Source organism: Dama dama, chromosome 19, assembly GCF_033118175.1.
Source record: "Dama dama isolate Ldn47 chromosome 19, ASM3311817v1, whole genome shotgun sequence".
NCBI classification, from domain to species: Eukaryota; Metazoa; Chordata; class Mammalia; order Artiodactyla; family Cervidae; genus Dama; species Dama dama.
The window spans coordinates 71,780,551-71,800,280 of NC_083699.1; the positions used below are offsets into that span (position 1 = coordinate 71,780,551).

General features: G+C 52.4%; 1 protein-coding gene across 5 annotated transcripts in view; it reads right to left on the reverse strand.

The window, feature by feature from the left end:
• Positions 1-94: 94 nt before the first annotated feature.
• DIP2A (disco interacting protein 2 homolog A) overlaps positions 95-19,730 on the reverse strand; it is a 110,154-nt gene continuing 90,518 nt past the window's right edge. For 3 of the 5 annotated variants that reach the window (XM_061167382.1, XM_061167379.1, XM_061167378.1), the window contains 12 exons: positions 16,208-16,329; positions 16,003-16,114; positions 14,827-14,936; positions 14,337-14,467; positions 13,621-13,789; positions 13,106-13,276; positions 11,306-11,367; positions 10,470-10,527; positions 8,453-8,527; positions 7,996-8,170; positions 7,394-7,517; positions 95-4,454 (listed from right to left, as the gene is read on the reverse strand). In XM_061167382.1, the coding sequence (XP_061023365.1) occupies positions 4,202-4,454; positions 7,394-7,517; positions 7,996-8,170; positions 8,453-8,527; positions 10,470-10,527; positions 11,306-11,367; positions 13,106-13,276; positions 13,621-13,789; positions 14,337-14,467; positions 14,827-14,936; positions 16,003-16,114; positions 16,208-16,329 (1,562 nt within the window). In that variant the 3' untranslated portion in view covers positions 95-4,201. Of the gene's footprint in view, positions 4,455-7,393; positions 7,518-7,995; positions 8,171-8,452; positions 8,528-10,469; positions 10,528-11,304; positions 11,368-13,105; positions 13,277-13,620; positions 13,790-14,336; positions 14,468-14,826; positions 14,937-16,002; positions 16,115-16,207; positions 16,330-19,730 lie in introns of all 5 variants that reach the window. The other 2 variants (XM_061167381.1, XM_061167380.1) reach the window with 2 other exon arrangements.

Sequence of the window (19,730 nt, forward strand, 5' to 3'; positions counted from 1 at the left end):
GGTGGGACAGAAGCCTGTGTCCCTGGGTCCACCTTTGTGCAGTAGATTTTCTGCTTGGCTCAGCTGAGAGGTGGGAGGGAAGGAACAGTCTTGGTTCAAACAACAGACTTGTTTTTATTACTTAACTGTCACATTTAGATGTTTCTTCATTTGTTGTATATGCTCTTACGACCATTTCCAAAAGCTTAAAATTAAATTTTCACCCATTTTGCTGGCTAGCATGTCCACAGAGCTTCTCAGCTCATCATGCCAGAAGTTGACACTCTTTCTTTACCTTCTAATGTAAAGTGAATGCTAACCACTGTGTCTGAACTTGTGTCCCATTCCATTGCAGCACAACAGGCTCCAGACGGCCTTTATCCTCTGCTCCCCTGGGAGTCGCTGCAGCACCTGGGTGCATGCCTGGAGGTCCAGCTCGCTGCTGCTGGAGTGGCAATAGGTGGTAATACACCTGTGCTCCCTCCTCCCCAAAGCCTTATCTGGCCCCTTGTGGCCCCTTTTCAACTTTTGTCTTGTGGCATCTGCAATGAACACTCATGACATGTGGCTCTTTAGTAGATATGAAAGCCTGAGGAGTAAGGTGCCCTAACTTAGCTGGCACTTAAAACTAAGGGTTAATGCCTCAGTTTCTTGCCTCACATGGCCCTGGCAAATACTTTCAAAACATCTCATGACTCATGTGGAATGGTTCTCACACTGAACCCAAAGGGCACCGCTGGACGTAGGGAAGTGGAGGGGCAGGGGAGAGGGTGGGGAATTGAGGTGAGGAAAGGACTCAGCTCACCTGGGTGAGGCTGCAGGCTCTCAGACTTCCCATGGGGGGAGGGCTGTCCAGCTACCTGCTCAGACAGTTTAAAGACGATTGCTCTTAAACATAAAGAGGTTTTGAAGTTTTGCATATAGTTACCTTTTAAAAGAACTCTTTATTACTGAAATTGAGTATCAAAAGTGCTAAGTAATTTCAGTTGTGTCCGACTCTTTGCGACCCTATGGACTGTATAGCCAGCCAGGCTCCTCTATCCATGGGATCTTTCAGGCAAGAATACTGGAGTGGGCTGCCATTTCCTACTCCAGGAGATCTTCCTGACCCAGGGATCAAACCCACTTCTCTTATGGCTCCTGCATTGACAGGCATGTTCTTTACCACTAGTGGCACCTGGAAAGCCAAATGAGTATCAGAGGAAAGAGGACAAATGCTATACATGGTGTTATTACACCATTACTGCATCCAGTTTAGAGAAAGTGTTTCTTCTTTAACTCAAGACCTAAAACTTTTGCAACATGATCTCAGGTAGAAAGAGAATGCTCCTCTCTTCTTTTTGCACCAGCAAGTAGCATGTGCATGACTCGCCAACAACACTTGCTCTCAGGGAGAGACCCTGGCGAGAGGGTCTGACTCTGGCAGACTCGGGCAGGAAGAGGCAAACACAGGAGGTAAGTCATTCCCCCATAGGGTTGAGCTGACCATCCCGGGACAATCTCTCTGAAACAAGTCAGCTATACTCATAATCTGAAATTAAGTACAAGTAACCTTAGTTTGCACAAAATAATTAGTACATTTAAAAAACAAACAACACAATATTGTAAAGCAATTATCCTTCAATTAAAAATAAAAACAGAATCAAGATACAAATGGCCCAGTAGGAAAAGTATGGATTATACAGAGGTTCTGATCCTTAACATAAACTGGGTCCTACAAATCAATTAAAAAAAAAAAAAAACCCTTGCACACAATAAGAACTGCCAAGTAAAACACATCAAATGAGAAAGTAAAATGACCACAAACACAAGAAAGCATATACAGCACCACTAGACAGGTACTTATTTGACTGACAGACTCATTTTTTATTGCCAGTGTTCTCAGGTTTCCAGGAACAGCTTCTCCACTCTGCCTGTGCCCTTCCAAGGATGGAGTGCCCACAGCTTCACCCCAGCAGAGCTGAGCCCCAGGCAGGCCATGCATATGAACGTGTACCCATGAGGAGGCTCATGGCAGTGGGGCTGAAAGGATGCCGACAGAGCCTGTGAGGACAGGCTGCCCCCACCCGCTGTGTGACAACATGTAGAAGAATATATGTAGCAGATTAAAGGTCTAATTTATTAAGTACAAAAGCTGATTATAAAAGTATATGACTGACTTAATTTTGTAAAAGTGTTTTTAAAGAAAAAAATAAAACCTTGCAAGGATTTACATCAACTACTAACACACTGTCATTAACGAGAGGTAGGATTATGGGAGATTTAAATTTTATTCTTTATACTTTAATGTGCTTTGTAGATTTTATGCTTCAGCATAAATGCTTCTATATTCAGCAAAGAAAAATGCATAATAAAATACCTGCTATTTGGGGTAATTTTAAAAACCTTTTCACACATTTCAAATGGCAGAATTACAAACAGTCCATACTTTTATTAACATAATGATATAAAAATTTTCTCTGACATACAGAATTCCCAGAGAGTAATTTTAAAACATTTTAATGCTTCTTAAAATCTTAATTTACAAGACATGTCTTACTGCCACTTACCTTTCAATACAAAAATTTTACAGTGCCTGTTGCTATAAAATGACAACATAAAGGGCTGGGTGGTTCCTCTCCTACAGGCCATTTTGTTATGAGGAATATCCATTAGTCCACTGCTAGAACCTCTGTTATGTCAACCAATAAGTTACACACGTTATATACATAATTACACGAGGACTGTTCAATTCCAGTATGTTCTTACATACCACAGGGCATGCCAAGAGCTACTGAGCACAAGCTACTTGTAGCCAAGAAAGAGTTAGACATGAGAGTCAGCCCAGTCAGCCAGGCCTTTTTGGTGGAGAATTTTAAATGGTAAAGAATTAACAACTATTAGGCACTGATTCAGGCTAATTCCAGGAAAACCTGGCTGTTTCTAGGAAGCATGTGATTCATAAACCTTCTGACCCACAGTCCCTGACAACTCATAACACATTTTTTATTAGTGATACAAAAATACTCTGTCTTAGATTCAAGCTTCACTTCAAATTCTTAGAAGTATCTAAAGGATTTCATGTTCTCTGATTTAGATTTACTATAATATTATATCACTCAGTTTAGCTGAGTTCGAATAAAATAAGTGAACATGATTTGGCCAAATTTTACAGGCATACAACTCAAGATGCGACAGTGGCCAGCAAAGTTCTCCCAGGTCCTGGGCTGTACCACCGCACGTGTAATCCTCAGCCCACCGGTGAGTCCACATTTACTGATGTGGAATAAAAACAGTAACTCAGTACATTTTTGGACAGCGAGAAGATCCTATACTGTGGTCATGAAAATCAGCACTTCAGCTGAACAGCAAGAAGTCAGAAACTCAGGAAGAGGTTTAAAACTCAGCGTTCCTTTATCTTTCTGAAACAGCTGCTCACCTGATGGACCCTGTCGAGGGTTAGAGACGACACAGGCAGGCAGCCAGCATACCTATGTTCAGAGAGGAAGTGTGTACGCATGAGCCTGGTCTGGGGCCCAGAGCAGGTCGGGGGTGGGGAAGGGGGCCAGGCCAGGATCCTGCCCTGCCCACCAGTCTTTCTGTATTTTGCTCTTCCCTGTGAATCAGAACTGAAGCAGCTGTCCTTGGGCCTCAAACTCCTTCTGGCATAAATTGTAAGTATGACCTTGTCATTTGAAATGGTATAAAGAGTTGAATTTTTAAAATCAAGAACTGTATTTTTAGCCTAAAAAAAGTGCAAACTCATAATACAGCAGAGGACTACACCTACAGCACCTGCAGTCCCTCACCAGGCTTCTTCCCCAGTCACACCATCTGTTGCAATACTGACATTCATGTTTCTGTAAATGTCCCAGATTAAAAGGTTTTGAGTAATTCAGGAAGTGGTTTCTAGAATGAGATGGGTATGTAAGTGCATGGGGGGGCCCTGTGCTCAGGAGCCTGGGGTCCTCTCCCCAGGGGCTGCAGATGCACCCCAGCCCCTCTGATGGCTCGCGAGGCCCCTTTTGGGCTGGGGCTGAGTGAGCTCACATGTTGTAGGCCACATAGATGGGGTCCAGCTGGTCGGGGCTGAGTGGACTCACGTGTTGTAGGCCATGTAGATGGCATCCAGCTGGTCGGCTAGGAAGCCATCAAGCAGGTGGGGTCCAGCTGGTCGGGGCTGAGCAGGCTCATGTGTTGTAGGCCACGTAGATGGGGTCCAGCTGGTCGGGGCTGAGCGGGCTCACATGTTGTAGGCCACATAGATGGGGTCCAGCTGGTCGGCTAGGAAGCCATCGCGCAGGTGCATGCGCTGCTTCTCCCCGCGGGAGTTGATGGGGATGACACCCGGATCCACGATGACCACCACGCCCACCACCAGGTGGTGCTCCTCCAGCACCACGTTCGTCACCAGGGCCACCAGGTCCAGCGCGTCCTGCTCCAGCCCATCCAGCTCCACCACCACCACCAGCAGGTTGGTCCAGGTGAACACGGCACTGCAGGGAGAAGGCAAACGGTGTCACATGGGGCTGAGCACTGGCTTCAGGGGCCAAGGACACACAGGAAATGATGTCAGACAAAGGCCACTGAAACATCCTGAAGTAGGTTCACTGGTGTCATCCTCTGCTCAAGTCAGTCACAATTCAAAGGTTTGGCTAAGTGTGTTTTATTGGATGTCTATTCCAATTAAAGTTCTCGCTGAGAATCAAGACAAATCTGACAAAAAATGGTCCACTGGAGGACCAACCCTCTTTAGCCTTCTTGCCTAGAGAACCCTAGGGACAGTATGAAAAGGCAAAAAGATATGACACCAGAAGATGAGCCCCTCCAGGTCGGAAGGTGTCCAACAGGCTACTGGGGAAGAGCAGAAGGCAATTACTAAGAGCTCCAGAAAGAATAAAGCAGTGGGCCAAAGTGGAAATGAAGCTCAGTTGTGGATGGGTCTGGTGGTGAAAGGAACGTCTGATGAAAGAACAATATTGCATAGAGATCCAGAATCTTAGGTCCATGAATCAAGGTAAATTGGAAGTGGTCAAGCAGGAGATGGCAGGAGTGAACACTGACACCGTAGGAATCAGCAAACTAAAAGGGAGGAGAATTTTTTTTTTTTCATGATCTTTTTTTTTTTTTTAGAATGGGTGAATTTAATTCACATGACCACTGTATCTACTACCGTGGTCAAGAATCCCTTAGAAGAAATGGAGTAGTCCTCATAGTCAGCCAAAGAGTCCAAATGCAGTTGTTGTTCAGTCACTAAGTCATGTCCAACTCTTTATGATCCCTTGCACTGCAGTACAGCAGGCTTCCCTGTCCTTCACTATCTCCCAGCATTTGCTCAAACTCATGTCCATTGAGTTGGTGATGCCATCTAGCCATCTCATCCTCTGCCACCCTCTTCTCCTTCTGCCCTTAATCTTTCCCAGCATCAGGGTCCTTTCTAATGAGTCGTTCTTTGCATCAGGTGGAAAAACCATAGTTCTGACTATACAAACCTTTGTCAGCTTTCCTTCAAAGGAGGAAGCATCTGTTACTGCTTCCATTTTTCCCCTCCGATTTGCTATGAACTGATGGGACCAGACGGGTTAGGGCTAGGAGAAGAGTGAAGAAGCTGGCTTAAAACTCAATATTCAAAAAACTAAGATCATGGCATCTGGTCCCATCACTTCATGGCAAATGCAAGGGGGAAAAGTGGAAACAGTAACAGACTGTATTTTCTTGGGCTCCAAAATCATAGCAGCCATGAAACTGAAAGACACTTGCTCCTTGGAGGAAAAGCTATGATAAACCTAAACAGCATATTAAAAAGCAGAGACATTGCTTTGCCAACAAAGGTTTGTATAATCAAAGCTATGGTATTTCCAGTAGTCGTGTATGGATGTGAGAGTTGGACCATAAAGAAGGCTGAGCACTGAAGAATTGATGCTTTCTAACTGTGATGCTGGAGAAGACTCTTGAGAGTCCCTTGGACAGCAAGGAGATCAAACCAGTCAATCCTAAATGAAATCAACCCTGAATTCTCATTGTGATATAGTTAACTTCAGCCAGATTGATAAGTAGTCCAAGGCCCCTTAGGGATGAGGTCCAAATTCTATCTTAGCAGTCATGCAGGCACCATGTTAATAATTATATAGCAACAATATCTTGCTTAAAGGCATGCTTTCCTACTTAACAGGAACTTGTTCCTTCTGGCTAATCTTGAACTGAAGTTATCTCAGGATGCCTTGGGAAAGGTTCTGGTGGAACTTTTACAATCTTGAGATATTCTTTTTACCTATTCTTAGCAGTCAACTGAAAAGTATATAATTTTCTGCTCAAGTTAGCAACGTGGGTACTCTTTCTACCCACTTCTGATGTCTGTGTCGGAAGTCTTCTGTGCTCCTTTTCAATAAACTCTATTTTTCTTTTCCATTTATTTTTATTAGTTGGAGGCTAATTACTTTACAATATTGTAGTGGTTTTTGCCATACATTGACATGAATCAGCCATGGATTTTCATGTGTTCCCCATCCTGATCCCCCTCTCACCTCCCTCCCCATCCCATCCCTCTGGGTCTTCCCAGTGCACCAGCCCTGAGCACTTGTCTCATGCATCCAACCTGGGCTGGTGATCTGTTTCACACTTGATAATATACATGTTTCAATGCTATTCTCTCAGATCATCCCACCCTCGCCTTCTCCCACAGAGTCCAAAAGTCTCACTACAAGCCTCAAGTGGTCTCTATCATCCGCCTGGCCCGGTGAGGGACTTTTTCTCCTCACAAGAGCCGTGAGCTCAAGTACAGCCTACACTCCGAGGCTACATCACATCAGAACCAGTTTCAACCGGAAGGACTGATGCTGAAGCTGAAACTCTAATATTTTGGCCACTTGATGTGACGAGCTCACTCAATGAAAAAAGACCCTGATGCTGGGAAAGAACGAGGGCAGAAGGAGAAGGGGGCTACAGAGGACAAGATGGTTGGATGATATCACTGACTCAATGGACATGAGTGTGAGCACACTCTAGGAGATAGTGGAGGACAGAGAAGCCTGGCATGCTGCAGTCCATAAGGTCACAAACAGTTGGATTCAACCTAGCAACTGAACAACAAGAAGAATCAAGAATATTATTTGATATTGAAAGCTGTACTTTTCCCAATGCAACCTCCCTATAAAGTGAGGAAATCATGCGTCTTGACCATTTAAATTAGGAAATCCATGTAAACGCAGAGGCATTTCAGAGTAACCGTGGGGCACTCACATTTTGCCTGTGCATTTGGGGACAGACTCTTAGTTTAAGACTGATTAAGAGAAGAGGAAAAACCAAGCAAACCCAAACAAGGGGTCTCTGGCGCGTGACTTGCAGAGTATGTCTGGGGTCTGCTCCTGGAGAGGAGGTGGCTGCCCACACGTGCACGACTGCGCGAGAGCTGCCAGCTGCTTCCCCGGGCCCTCACCATTCAGCGATGCTCCTGTGCGCACGGATCACGGACGTCTCGATGTCAATGGGGTGGTAGCGCATGCCCCTCAGCTCCAGCGTCTCGTCCAGGGACCCCACCACGTACAGCGCGTCATGTCGCTCTGCAGATGGCACAGGTCACCACCTCAGCATGGCTCCGTGCTGAAGCCTCCTGCCGTGCGCACCCACGTGTGAAGAGTACAGAACAACAACTCCTACTATCTTGGAGACAAGGCAGCGGCTACAGGGGCTCCCAGAGCTCTGACTGCATCTGGCCAGCCTACTGTGGCCGTGGACTCTGTGACCCTGGGGGGATGTATGGGGAGGCCCTGATACATGGCTGGTGAGACATGCCCATGGCTTTGCCTGGGGGGCCCAACAGCTTCCCCCAGCACCCCCACACCCTCAGCAGAGGCCAGGATCCAGGAACAGTGAAGGAAAAGGAGCAACTTTCAGAGAAACCGTATCAGAGCACCTAAAGAAACTTGCCCCTAGGAAGGGGTGAGGTGAGCTGGCAGGAGGTCCCAAGACACTGCCTGTATGGGCTCCTAGCTGTGGCGGCCCCAGGACTGGGGGTGAGCACTGCAAAGGAGCCCTCACCTCCACTGGCGTCGGTGAGCTCTGTCCTTCGAAGGAAGCCCAGGAAGCCAGTCCTCGCCCAAACGGTCTGGGTGTCTCCGAAACTCAGCCGGGCACTGAAGTGGTCGGCATGGAGCCCTTCTTCCCCGTAGACTGTGTAGTACCCGGTGGCATTGTGGGGGCTACTCACCCAGATCTGGGGCCCAGAACACAAGGGGGTCGGTCATCACAAGTGCCAGGCACCATGTGTCCCAAGACACGGCAGCACACAGTGGGGTAGGGGTAAGGCGCTTGAACTAAGTCACAAAAGAGGTCCAGAGAGCAAAGAATTCTCTCCTTCAAACCAACCATTCCCCTCCTTGGACCCCTGAGTGACAGCTGCAGGACTGCAATGTACACAGTTCATCGCAAAGAAAGAACGGGGAGCAACCTGCATGCACATCCAGCAGCCAGCGAGAGGTGGGGTCCCCATCCTCACCTCCCCCAGGTGCGAGTCTCCCAGGGGCCCTCTGGTCTCCGTGTGGGCAATGATGACCTTCACTCCAGGGAGAATCTAGAAGGAGAACCGTGCTCGTCAGAGGGCATGTGGCCCTTCTGATGCAAAAGCGGCAAAAACAATACCCTTCGAAACTGATCTAAAGGACGTGACTCATACACGGATGTGACTAGGTTCAGAAGCCGACCTAAATCTGACTGAATTTTAACAGAAATAAGAGATTTTAATAAATAAAAATAAACTGTGAATCTTAGCAAAATCATCCATCTCCTGAGAATGAACTCTATTCTGGATGTTGAGAGGGGAGGAGGGGATCTTTCCCTGAGGACCCTCTCAGGCTCTTGAGGGCAGGGAGTCCAAACACAGCTTGGCTGGGCCTCTACCCAGCCCCAGAGTCTCTGGTTCTGGAAGGAAACCTGGCCACCAAGAGGCATTCCTGCCTCCAGACTTGGGGCTCCATGCCCACCAGAGGCTGTGGAAAAGGCTGGGGGAGGGTGTTTCATGTCCAGCGCCCCCAGCTGGGGCCTGGGGGCCCCACTGGACCTGGGACTGACCATCTGGCTGCTTCTGGATACCTATTCTGTGTCCTTAGTTTCCCTGGGTGTAAAACACGAGATGATGGTGGAGATTTCTAGCAGGTGGGGGAGAGGCGAGGGGTCATGGAAGGCTCGTCAGGCTCTGTTGCCCACAGGACGCTGCTGAGCCTCTGACCTCTCCCTGTGATACCAACCTGGACCCGAGGACCCAGAGCTCTTCCCAGAACCCCAGTCCATCAGGTGCAAGTTATTGTAACAGAAATACTGGGGGGGGGGAAGTCCATAAAAACTGAGTGCAGAGGCACATGTGATAGGAAAAAGATGTACCAGAAAGAATTAAGATCTGCTTTGAGAAAAACCACCATGTTTACAGAAAGGACAATGCAGATGGCAGTGGGGCATGTCTGTGCACCCAGGGAAGGGTGGGGGAGCCCAGGACCATCTCCAGCCCCCAGCCCCTCCCTCCAACACCCACACACTGCCTCCTTTCCTCTACTCCGTGAAGCTCCAGCCACACTGGCCTCTCTGTGGCCCCAGGACCTTCACACCAGCTGAGCCTGCTCCCCACGCCCCTGCTCCTCCTCTGGGGCCACCCTCGGGGGGTGCATGGCCTTTACTAGCTCCTCTCCCACACTCACCCGGGCTCGCTCAGTGCTGCCCCCGCTGCCCTGTCCCTCTCTGGGCACAGCCTCCTGAGGCAGGCACGTGCACAGCCTGTGTGAGCAGGGCTGGGAGCTGTGCTGGCTCCACTCTGCCGCGCATCCCCCTCAAGTCCCTCCCCCTTCATCCTGCCTGACTGCTCCTGGGAGCCTTCTTCCTTCCTCCAAACCTCCCCTGCTTCTGAAGATGCCTGTTCTCCTGGGTCTATGCCTGCTGAGCCCTTATGGTGGCCCACAGTTTTTCCCTGGGTGCCCTTGGGTAGTCTCATGGCCCCACCACCTAAGCCCCTGACACAGCTCCTGTGGTTGAACCAGGCCTAGACTGCTTTAATGGTGACCTGCCACTGGGGATACTGCCTGGCTGTCACCTGAGCCGGGGGAGAAGCTCTTCCAGGCCCCAGTGGGCTGCTGCAGACCGCACAAAGGCACCGGGGCCTCAAGACCCAGCAATGCAGTTCCTACAGGTCTGCATCTGAGGTCCTCCCTCTGGGCTGGAGCTCAGATATGGACAGAAAGATGTAGAGAGTGTGTGTGCATGTACGTGTGTGTGTGTGTGTGTGTGTGTGTGTGTATGGGTGTGTGAGTGTATGTGTGCATGAGTTTGTATGTGTCTGTGTATGTGTGTCTATATGTGAGTATGTGTAAGTGTGCCTGAGCGTGTGTGCCTGTGTATGTGACTATGTGAATGCATGTGAGTATGTGTGTGTGTGTGTGTGTGCATGAGTGTGTGTGTATGCATGCAAAGAGGTGAGGCCAGTCGGACCTCAGGGGACAGAAGCTGGAAGCCAAGCCCCACGCCACTACCTTTCCGGACTCAGTCAATGGCAGACTGTGTGGAGAACCCCGTTCCACCAGACGTACCCTACAAATGAACAAGGAAGACAAATAAAATTGACTACACAGACAACAATCTCTAAAGAAGGCAACTCATAAGGTAATCAGAATTGATTAGCACCATGACGACAGCCAAGCCTTTAGCCTTTGATCATGACCTTGCTGTGACCTTGGGACAATGACTTCAGGTGCCTGGCTCAACCAGCAGCGCTCAGGTCAGGAGCCCCTGGCTAGCTGGCCTCGCACTCCAGGAAGCTCCAACACGGTTTCCCTCATGCTGAATGTGAGGGTCAGAACCAGGATCTGGCTCTAAAGCTGGGAGGGACCCAGACCTGTAGGCACACACACTGTGGCCCCCAGGACACATCTGCTGACAGGATGCCTACATCCTGCCTGGAGACGGGTCTTCTTTTTTACCCATAAAAATCCAAATGTCAAATGCTCGGTCACTCTTGGAAGGTCGTTCCCCTCCTGGTCATGGGAATGACTGATTAAAGGAGGACATGGTGAGACTTCCCTGTGGTCCAGTGGTTAAGAATCCTCCTGCCCAAGCAGAGGCCATGGGTTCAACCCCTGGTTCGGGAAGATCCCACATGCTGAGGGGCAACTAAGGCCATGTGCCACAACTACTGAGCCCAAGCACCTAAAGCCTGTGCTCTGCAACTAGAGAAGCCACTGCAATGAGAAGCCTGAGCACTGCAGTGAAGATGCGGTGCAGCCAATAAACAAATAAAATAACTTATTTTAAAAAGGAAGGACACAGTGAGCAGGGGCAGCCCAGGCTGAAGGGGGCCGGGGGCTGTTACCTGTCATGGCGCAGTGCCCGCATGTCCACATAGACAGTTGTGGGGTCTGGGCCGGCCGTGCCCTGCAAGGGGAGCAGAGGAACGTCCGCTCAAACCTCCCGCCCACCGTTTCCAGGGGTGTGGCATGCACACAGGCACAGTTCCTCCCAGTCAGGGGGCGAGGGTGGGGGCAGGAAGGCAACTGCTCTGCCCCCAGCAGGCGTCTGCCTTCCTCCAAACACCTACAAGACTTGCTGACATGGCGGGAAACCTCCCCCAGCACTGAAGGGAGAGATCAAGTCAAACAATCTCACATTTCAGTCCCGACAGCTTCGATTCCCACTGGCCCCTAAGAAAACACCACCGTGGGTTTGGGGGCATGTCCCTGAGCCGTGCTTGCTCGGCCCTAATTCTCCTGAGGGCTGAGCACAGCGCGACCCCTCCAGGGGTGAGGCCTCAGCAGGATGTTCAGTGATGTTGCCACTCTGCTCCTCTCACCTGACACCTGACGTTGGCCCTGACAGAGGACAGCACGTCCCTTCTGTTAGACATTGAACATCAAACTACACGGACACTCTGCCCCAACACCATTCTCTGACGATCCCAGGCAACGTCACCGACGTCTGCCCTAGAATGAAGACGGCTCTTCCTCCAGAGGCAGCAGACTGTGAACGCTAAATACTTCTGAAAATACTCTGCTCTTAAACTCATTTTTACAAAGGAGAGAGACCACAAGAGGCCACGTGAACTCACAGAAGCACAGAGGCACCTCGAGGTCAAGGTCAAGGTCATACCTGCTCAGCCAGCTTTCCCAGCCTGTTGGGCTGACAGACACAAAGGAGGCCAGCAGAGCGAGACAGGGAAGAGACGCCACAGGAAACACAAACAGAGAGCACAGGCACGTGAGGAAGGAGCTGAGAGAGAGCAAAACGCATCACTGCATCTCGAAGCGTACAGAGCAACAGCTAGGCTCCTGCCGGCGTTTCCAGGAAGGAGGACCAGCTCCCAGACACTGAGCCGACACAAGGGTTGCGCTTATGGCCACCAACCCCAGGCTACCAGTCGAGGTGCAGCTGCACCATCGACATCAGGAGGGATCTCCCAAGGAACCCATCCACTTCTTCCTGCCACTCGGTAAGGGTCCACGCGAGACCTGGATGGTCAGCCATCTATACTGTGGAGAGGATGTCACAGGAACACCTGGACAACAGGACACTGATCTCCCCAGTCCAGAAATGCCCTGCGCCCGGCGGGCATTGGTCAGGACCGGGGCTGGGGGACAAGGGACTGTGGTTCTCCTGAGGCCTTTCCTCCCAACAACCCTGAATGTGGGAGCAGGTGCATGCAATGCATTTTAGAAAGAACAAGGATTGAGATACTAGCCTGGAAAAGAGCCCCAGTCCCCTGAAGAAGCAGAACACCACTGCTATAGTGAGTTGTTCTGAAATTTTGTTTCCTTTTAAAAAGTAAAATACCTCAGTGTTTCAAGAATGAATTTAGGGCAATATAAATTATCATTAATGTTTCCATTTAAAATTGCCAGGTGTCTTACAAAACAATAAATTTAATCTTGCTTTAGAATATTAGTTACATACTGTATCCAGCTTATAAATTCCTCTCGGTAATTGTCACTTTTTGAAAACAACTTGCGCTTTTTCCAAATAAGTCTTTGTTCATCAAGAACAGAACCTCTTTTAAACGAAAATGCTCAGTTCTCAAAGCCATATTTAGAAAATGCAAAAGGCTGGAGGGCAGAAGGGACCAGAGGATAGGGCAGCACAGCGTGCGCACAGGCGCCCAGAGGAGGCCCCGCCGCCTTACCTGGAGGCAGATGGCTACGTTGACCCTGCAGCCGAACGTGGTGCTCACGGCGCGCGCGGGCAGGCCCAGGTCTCTGAACAGCTTGGAGAAGGACTGTGTGAGCGCGATTCTGGGCCGCTCCTCAGCCACCACCATGCAGGTGCGCACACATGACAGGTTCACGCCCTTCATCTGCGGGAGGAGCGCGCGTGCCACGCCTGCGTCTGCACTCAAGGGCCGAACCGCACGGAGCCCCAGCCCCTGGGGTCTGCGCCTCCGCGCCCCCACACCCGTCCTCCGCCGCGACACTCCAGCCCCAGGCCCTGGGGACCATGAGGCCTCACAGAGCCCTCGCTACGCTCAGAGCCAGGGTCGGACCCCAGAAGAAGGGAGGGGCCGCTGCGGGAGCTCCGCAGGTATGCGTGGGGGTGGAGTTCTCAGCGAGGGGCAGGGCCCCCTGGGAGTGTTTTCTGTTTCCAGCCCCCTCTTCCCTCCGGAACTGTCCCTGGGGGCTCTGCAGTCCCGCCCGCACTCACTCTGAGCGCTGCCGTCTGCGCGCCCAGGCCCCGGGCACACATCTCCATCACGGAGTAGGAGCAGAAGGTGACGCGCGCCTTGTACTGGCTGACGGCCCACAGCCACAGCGACACGTTGGTCTCCAGCTCCGGCGGGGGCACCAGCACCGACTGGTGTCCCGAGTAGACACTGGGACAGCGACAGGGGCGGGTCAGCACCACACCCCGCCCCTCACGGATCTGCCCTTCCAGGCAGAGTCCGCCCCTTCTGCTCTGGTCAAGTTGGGGTTTTGGTGGAAAAGGTGGGACGCAGGTCCCCCCCCCCCCCACATTCAAGGACCCGGGGTCACTGTGAGGGACCCGCTGCAGGCAGGGCTGGGTTCTTCTCATGAAGATGGGTCCCTACTTCCCTGTCCTGGATGGAATTGGTAGTAACAGAGTGTGCATTTAATAAAAATGCACTTTTACCCTTTAACTCAATTTCAGACCCACACTCCAGCCAGGGGCACACTCACACACACCAACCACTCACACATGTATCCTCTGCTTCCTGGACCCTTAACAATGTATCTCAGAGATGGGGGGGTGGGACTTTAGAGAAGCAATTCAGCTAGCAGGTAGTAAGGAGGAGTGGGTGGAGCTGTACCTGCACACCCACGGTCCACCCCCCTGTACACTCACCCTCCACTCACCTGACACCCACCCTCCACCCACCCGCACACCCACCTTCCACCCACCTGCAGAGACACCACAGGGCGAAGCCGAGGCCACAGTAGGGGTCGAGGCAGATGGCGATCTGCCTGGACGGGTACAGCTCACACTGCAGCTTGATGGAGCGGCACAGGGCGCTGGTGGCCGCATGCGACATCTGAAGGAGTAAAAGCCCACATACACCAAAAGATCCCCAGGAATGCACACTAAAAACCTAGGTGAGACTTCAGGGCAATAAAGAATTTTAACAGAGCTTTTGGTGACAGACTCATCCAAGCCACTTGGTTGTTGAGGCCAGAGTCATGAATCAGAAAGTTTAGATATCACCATAAAACATCAAGACATGCATTACTCTTCAGGCTAACCTGATTTGGGGGTTTATTGATATTTAACACAAGCTTTAAGGAGCAAAACTGCTGCTTCCAGCTCTGGGAGGAAGAAGGGCCTGCACAGACCCGCATCAGCACCCTCTGTGTCAGGGACGAAGCTGACGGGGGCTCCAGCCAGAGGACCCACCTTCACACCTGCCAGGATCCCTGTCGTTGACACGCTGAAGTCCAAGTACGCGAGCACATCCGGGGACGGGGGCCTGAAGATGCTGGCCACCTTCTTCTTGGGTATGTCATCTGGGGACCAGGAGACACAGGTCTGCACTTCAGTGCTCGCAGGCAAAGGGGAGCAGGGAGCTCAGAGCAGAGGTCAGGCTGCATGTGCACATGGGGAAGGCCACCTGGAGAAGACCCTCGCTAACCACACTGAGCGTGTGGCGGCTGACAGTGGGTGTGGTGGACACTGACGGGAGAAGGCAGCCCGTGAGAGCCCTCCCAGGACCCCGGAGGAGCAGAGACTCGGCTGGGTCCCGGAGCCTGTGATGAGCCAGGCTCACTACCATTTCTGCGCAGTGAGCAGAGAAGTTGGGTCAAGCTCCCTCACCCAACTTTATCCCACTCCCTCAGGACCACAGGGGCACAGGGCTGACCGTGCACAGGTGGGCACAGGTGAGGCGGGGCAGGGAGCGAGTGAGGCAACAGGACTCCTTCGAGCCCGTTTGCCCTGAGCCCACCCCAGACCCCCTGCCACCAGCTGCCTGGGCCAGCTCCTAGTGCCTGCAGTGGTATCAAGCAGGTGGTCATGGACACATGGTCCTAAACCTCCTCTCGTGGGCGGTGCCCTGGTGGGTAAGGACAGGCAACCACACCCACAGGTGCGACGGGGAAGGAGGGACCCTGTCTGTTCGCCAGCAGGCACCTGTGTGGCCGTGTACCCTAAATTCCCCACAGAACCTGCAGAGAGCGGCTGGTCTGGGGTGTCCTGACAGGGAGGGGCTGGGACCCTCTCAGCCCTCAGGCTGACCCAGCAGGCCCTGGCAGCCCGGCAGGGGTATGCACTGTGGGAGCTGTCTGTTCCCCACAACTGCCCGCTGCTGCGTGCAGCAGGGCGCTGAGTGCAGCAGGAGGCGTCTGTCTACAGGCTCATGGCCTCGGAAGGGTCTCTGCTCCCCACTGGCCACCCTCCGCTCTGGGCACCTGCTTTAGGCTCGAGGTGCTGGATGGGCTGCCAGTACCCCACTGGCCAGGCTCCTCTCACCACCTACTCAAGCTCCCTCACCCAGCTTCTGTGTTTGGGTGGTGACAGCGCAATCCCTGCAACACAGGAAGGAGACGGCTGATCCTAGGGGCAGCACACACACACCTGTGTCCAGAATGGTCGGCCAGGTCCTGGCGTCCACAGTGGCCGCTGCTTCTTTGGACCTGAGCAGCCGCATGATGGCCTGTGTGGTGAGCACACACGCAGACTTGCTGACCTGCAGGACGCAGGGTTGAGGGCACACCTGAGACAGCGCCTGGGAGCACGCCGCGCTCAGGCCCACCACAGTCAGGCCGCGGTGCCCACCTACCTCCACAATCATCTTGACGGTAGGAAGTGTGGTGGCGAGGTTCTGGGGGTGTGGGGGCCGCACGGTGACGGGCACGCAGCCACAGTACAGGCAGCCGTAGAAGGCAGCAATGAGGTCCACCCCTGGGGAGACACGATCAGAGGGTGTCAGCGGGTCAAAGGCAGCCCCAAATGTCCAGGCTGTGGGTCTACCTACTGTGTGTGAACAAAACCACCCTCCTTGTACCAAAGCGTTTACCCCAAACAGCTCTGTAGGGAGGGACAGGTCACCCCTGGACCAGACCCAGGGAGACAAGGAGGTGGGTGGGGTGCAGCCATAGCCCAGAGGAGCCTATGGCGGACGGGAGGCCCAGGCTTCGTGGAGCAGCATGTTCTGCCCTCTGGGGCAGTCTGTAGGTGGGTGAGGCTGGCAGGACACTCTGAAGGTGAGCTGCCCACCCCAGAAACGCCACACCTCCTCCTTGCATCTCCACCCTAACGTGGGGGCCAGTCCTTCCCTGGGGAGACCCACACTCCCAGGGAGGGGCCAGGATGTCCCTGCCCTGCTCTCACAGCTCCTTCAACTCGTCTATGTATTTAAAATTCTCCATAATTAAAACCAGGGGGAACCGAACCACACTTAAAATCTAGCTTTCCCATTTTGACCTCATTCAGACTTAAGACCACCTGCACCCACACTCTGAAAACACTGCCCTCAACTGATACAAGGCCTTGCCTGGCATCACTAGGCTACAAGACATCAGGCTCAGGCTGTTTTGATTCCTGAGTCAAAATAAATATGCTGTGTTTGACCCAGCTCGTGGGTTTCACCACACTACAAGTCCCCGATGCTCCATCAGGGCCAGGGGCACTCAGTGTGGCCATTGTTACGGCCCAGGCTCCCCCACCAGGGACCAGCCATCCTCACTGTGCCTGTGGGCAGCTCAGGGGACAGATGAGCTGACAGGCAGGCTAACATGTGCGAGCATCCTCACACCAGCACGGCCAGCCTGCCCAACGCGCCACACAGAAAGCACCGCCAGCAGCTCGAACCCTCGAGCTCATACAGCTCCCGCTATCCCCTGCCTGCACCCCACTTCCTGCAGCTCCTGCAGGGTCACATACCCCTCACAGGAGATGCACACCAGGTCCTATGTGCACCTGCAAACATCTGCCCCCTCCCGCCTCGAGCAGGGTGTGGTCTGCCCTCCAGCTGTCAATCACACTCTCCTCCAGCTACGAAGTTTTTAAAATGTACCTTCAGACCTTCACCATGCACTATCACTTTTTACGAATAGTATCAAAAATGCCCCAAAGCAGAGAGCAGCATCAGGCCCCCATCCGTCTTTCCTCCTTTCCTCCTGTCACTTCAGCATGTCCACCCACCCCTCCCCAGCCTGCCCGTGTGTCCCCCGTGCCTCCTCTCGGTCAGTGGTGCGTGCCCTGCACTGCGTCCAAGGATAAGGAAAGAATGGGAACTGCGATCAGTTCTGGACAAAAATGACCTCACACTCCTCGAACTGGAACCAGTAGGAGTGACTGCGACGCCAGTGGGAGTCCTGGAGCATCCACGTCACCTGGCATCCGTGTCAAGAAACCCGCCAGGCTCTGTGCGGGGAGAACTCCACAGCAGCCCCGGGATTTTACCAGCACAGAAAGTGCCCAGCACAAGTCACGTCCCAGCAGACATGCTGAAGGGAGACAGCACTGCAGCGCTGGGTTCCCAGGAGTGGCACCGAGGACACACGAAGGAAGCCATCATGCAGGAGACCTGGGTCTCAGAGAACAGCCCCCAAAACAGGACTCTGGTATTCCAGAAGCAGGAAAAAGATGAAGAAAAGGCAGTAACAAGAAAGAACATTTTCCTGAGATGAGGATTAAGTGGGTAAGAAAGTGAGAGAGGACCCAGACCTGGGCATTTCCTTGTAAAACTCCTGAGCTGGAACCAACAAGCTTCCAGGTGAAAAGACGACAAACACAGGAAGTGGGGAGGGGAGGGGAGGGTGGGCGGTGGTCATCCCCTGTAACCCTGCAGAAGCACTTGCAGAAACCTGGGATTCCTGGCCCAGGGAAGGACAGGTTGCCACTGAAAGTGCAGGGTCTTCCGAGTGCCCCTCACCTGGGCGCCAGACACAGGAGAAAAACTGCCAGGACTGAAACCCCAAGACGAGACAGGAGAGGACAGGGCAGAGGGGCAGGAGAGTCAGAGCAGCACCCAGCAGGCGGAATAGAGTTGCCGCAAGGATGGGGTGTCGGGCTGCACTGGGCAGGTGGGGCTGGAGGAAGTGGGGGAGGGTCTGGAGCCCCGAGGGGCATGGCCATCCTGATCAAGGAGGTCCCGGAGGAGGTTGTCTCGTCCCCACCCCTGTGGGTCTGATCAGAGAGCAGCTGAGGACTTGGGACCAGCAATCCAGCCCAGCCTGGGACGGCCCATGGCAGGACAGAGAAGGAGAAAGGAGAAGGGAGGCTCCCTGATGGTGGCCAAGTCCCACACAAGGTACAAGAAAAAGAACCAGAGGTCGATCATCATCTGTGCAAAGACAGCAGATAAGAACTGCAGCCCTTTCAACATGTGCTAAGATGCAATACATTAAGAAAATGATACAAGATATAAGAGAATGACCAAAATGAGAAATAAACAAATGAGGAAAGAACTAGAAGTTATTTTAAAAAACAATTCAGAAATGGAGATGGAACTGGAAGGAGCCCAAGAGCAAACAAGACAAGGGACACAGAGAAGGTGGAAAATGGCAGAGAAGAGCTAACACGGGCGATGGGAGCAGCAAGGAGAATGAACGCCAAGAAAATCCAAGCAAGGGCAGAGAGAAGACTGTGATTCGAGAAAACTCCCCCGAGATTAGAAGGCAGGCTTGCAGCTTGGTATTCACAGGCACTTTACATATTGAGTGGCCCTGCCTAGAGAGAGGGTGGTGAGCACAGCTGCCTTCCATGCGGGAACACTGACCTGTAACAATGTCACAACCACATGGTGGACTTTTAGAAGGGAAAATGTCGTTCTACCACTGAGAGCAAAAGTGCAAGTGAGTCACAGAAGAAGAAAAACAGATCATAGTCCAACCCGACATATGAGGCTGGGAGAAAATGGGCACGTTTGAGGCCCCAGCAGGGATGACGCTCACCACAAAGTGTGCAGACTGGCAGCAACAGGCCAGAGCTCAGGGGACAGTGTCCCCACGGACCTCCCTGAGAAACTCGTCAGAGACAACGCAACAGTACTGTCGGAACGGAAGGACGGATGTGTGCATGGCTGGAGGGCCCCGAACACAGGCCTGGCGGACTGCGGGTGAGGAGAGGCCAGCTTCGCAGTGTCCCCTCCACCCCACCACCCCGTGAGACAGCACAGCTACAGGGAAAGTGGGTGGAGGAAGCCTGTGTGAAAACTCACATGCGGTGGGGGGGGGGGGCGGTCATGTATGACTGCCATTATTTGGGGGTCCTGCATGTGACACAGGATGAAGCATGTGAGTGGTCTGGGCACATGTGAGTTCTACAGACTCCCAGCCTGAAGTCAGGACCCTCGGTAC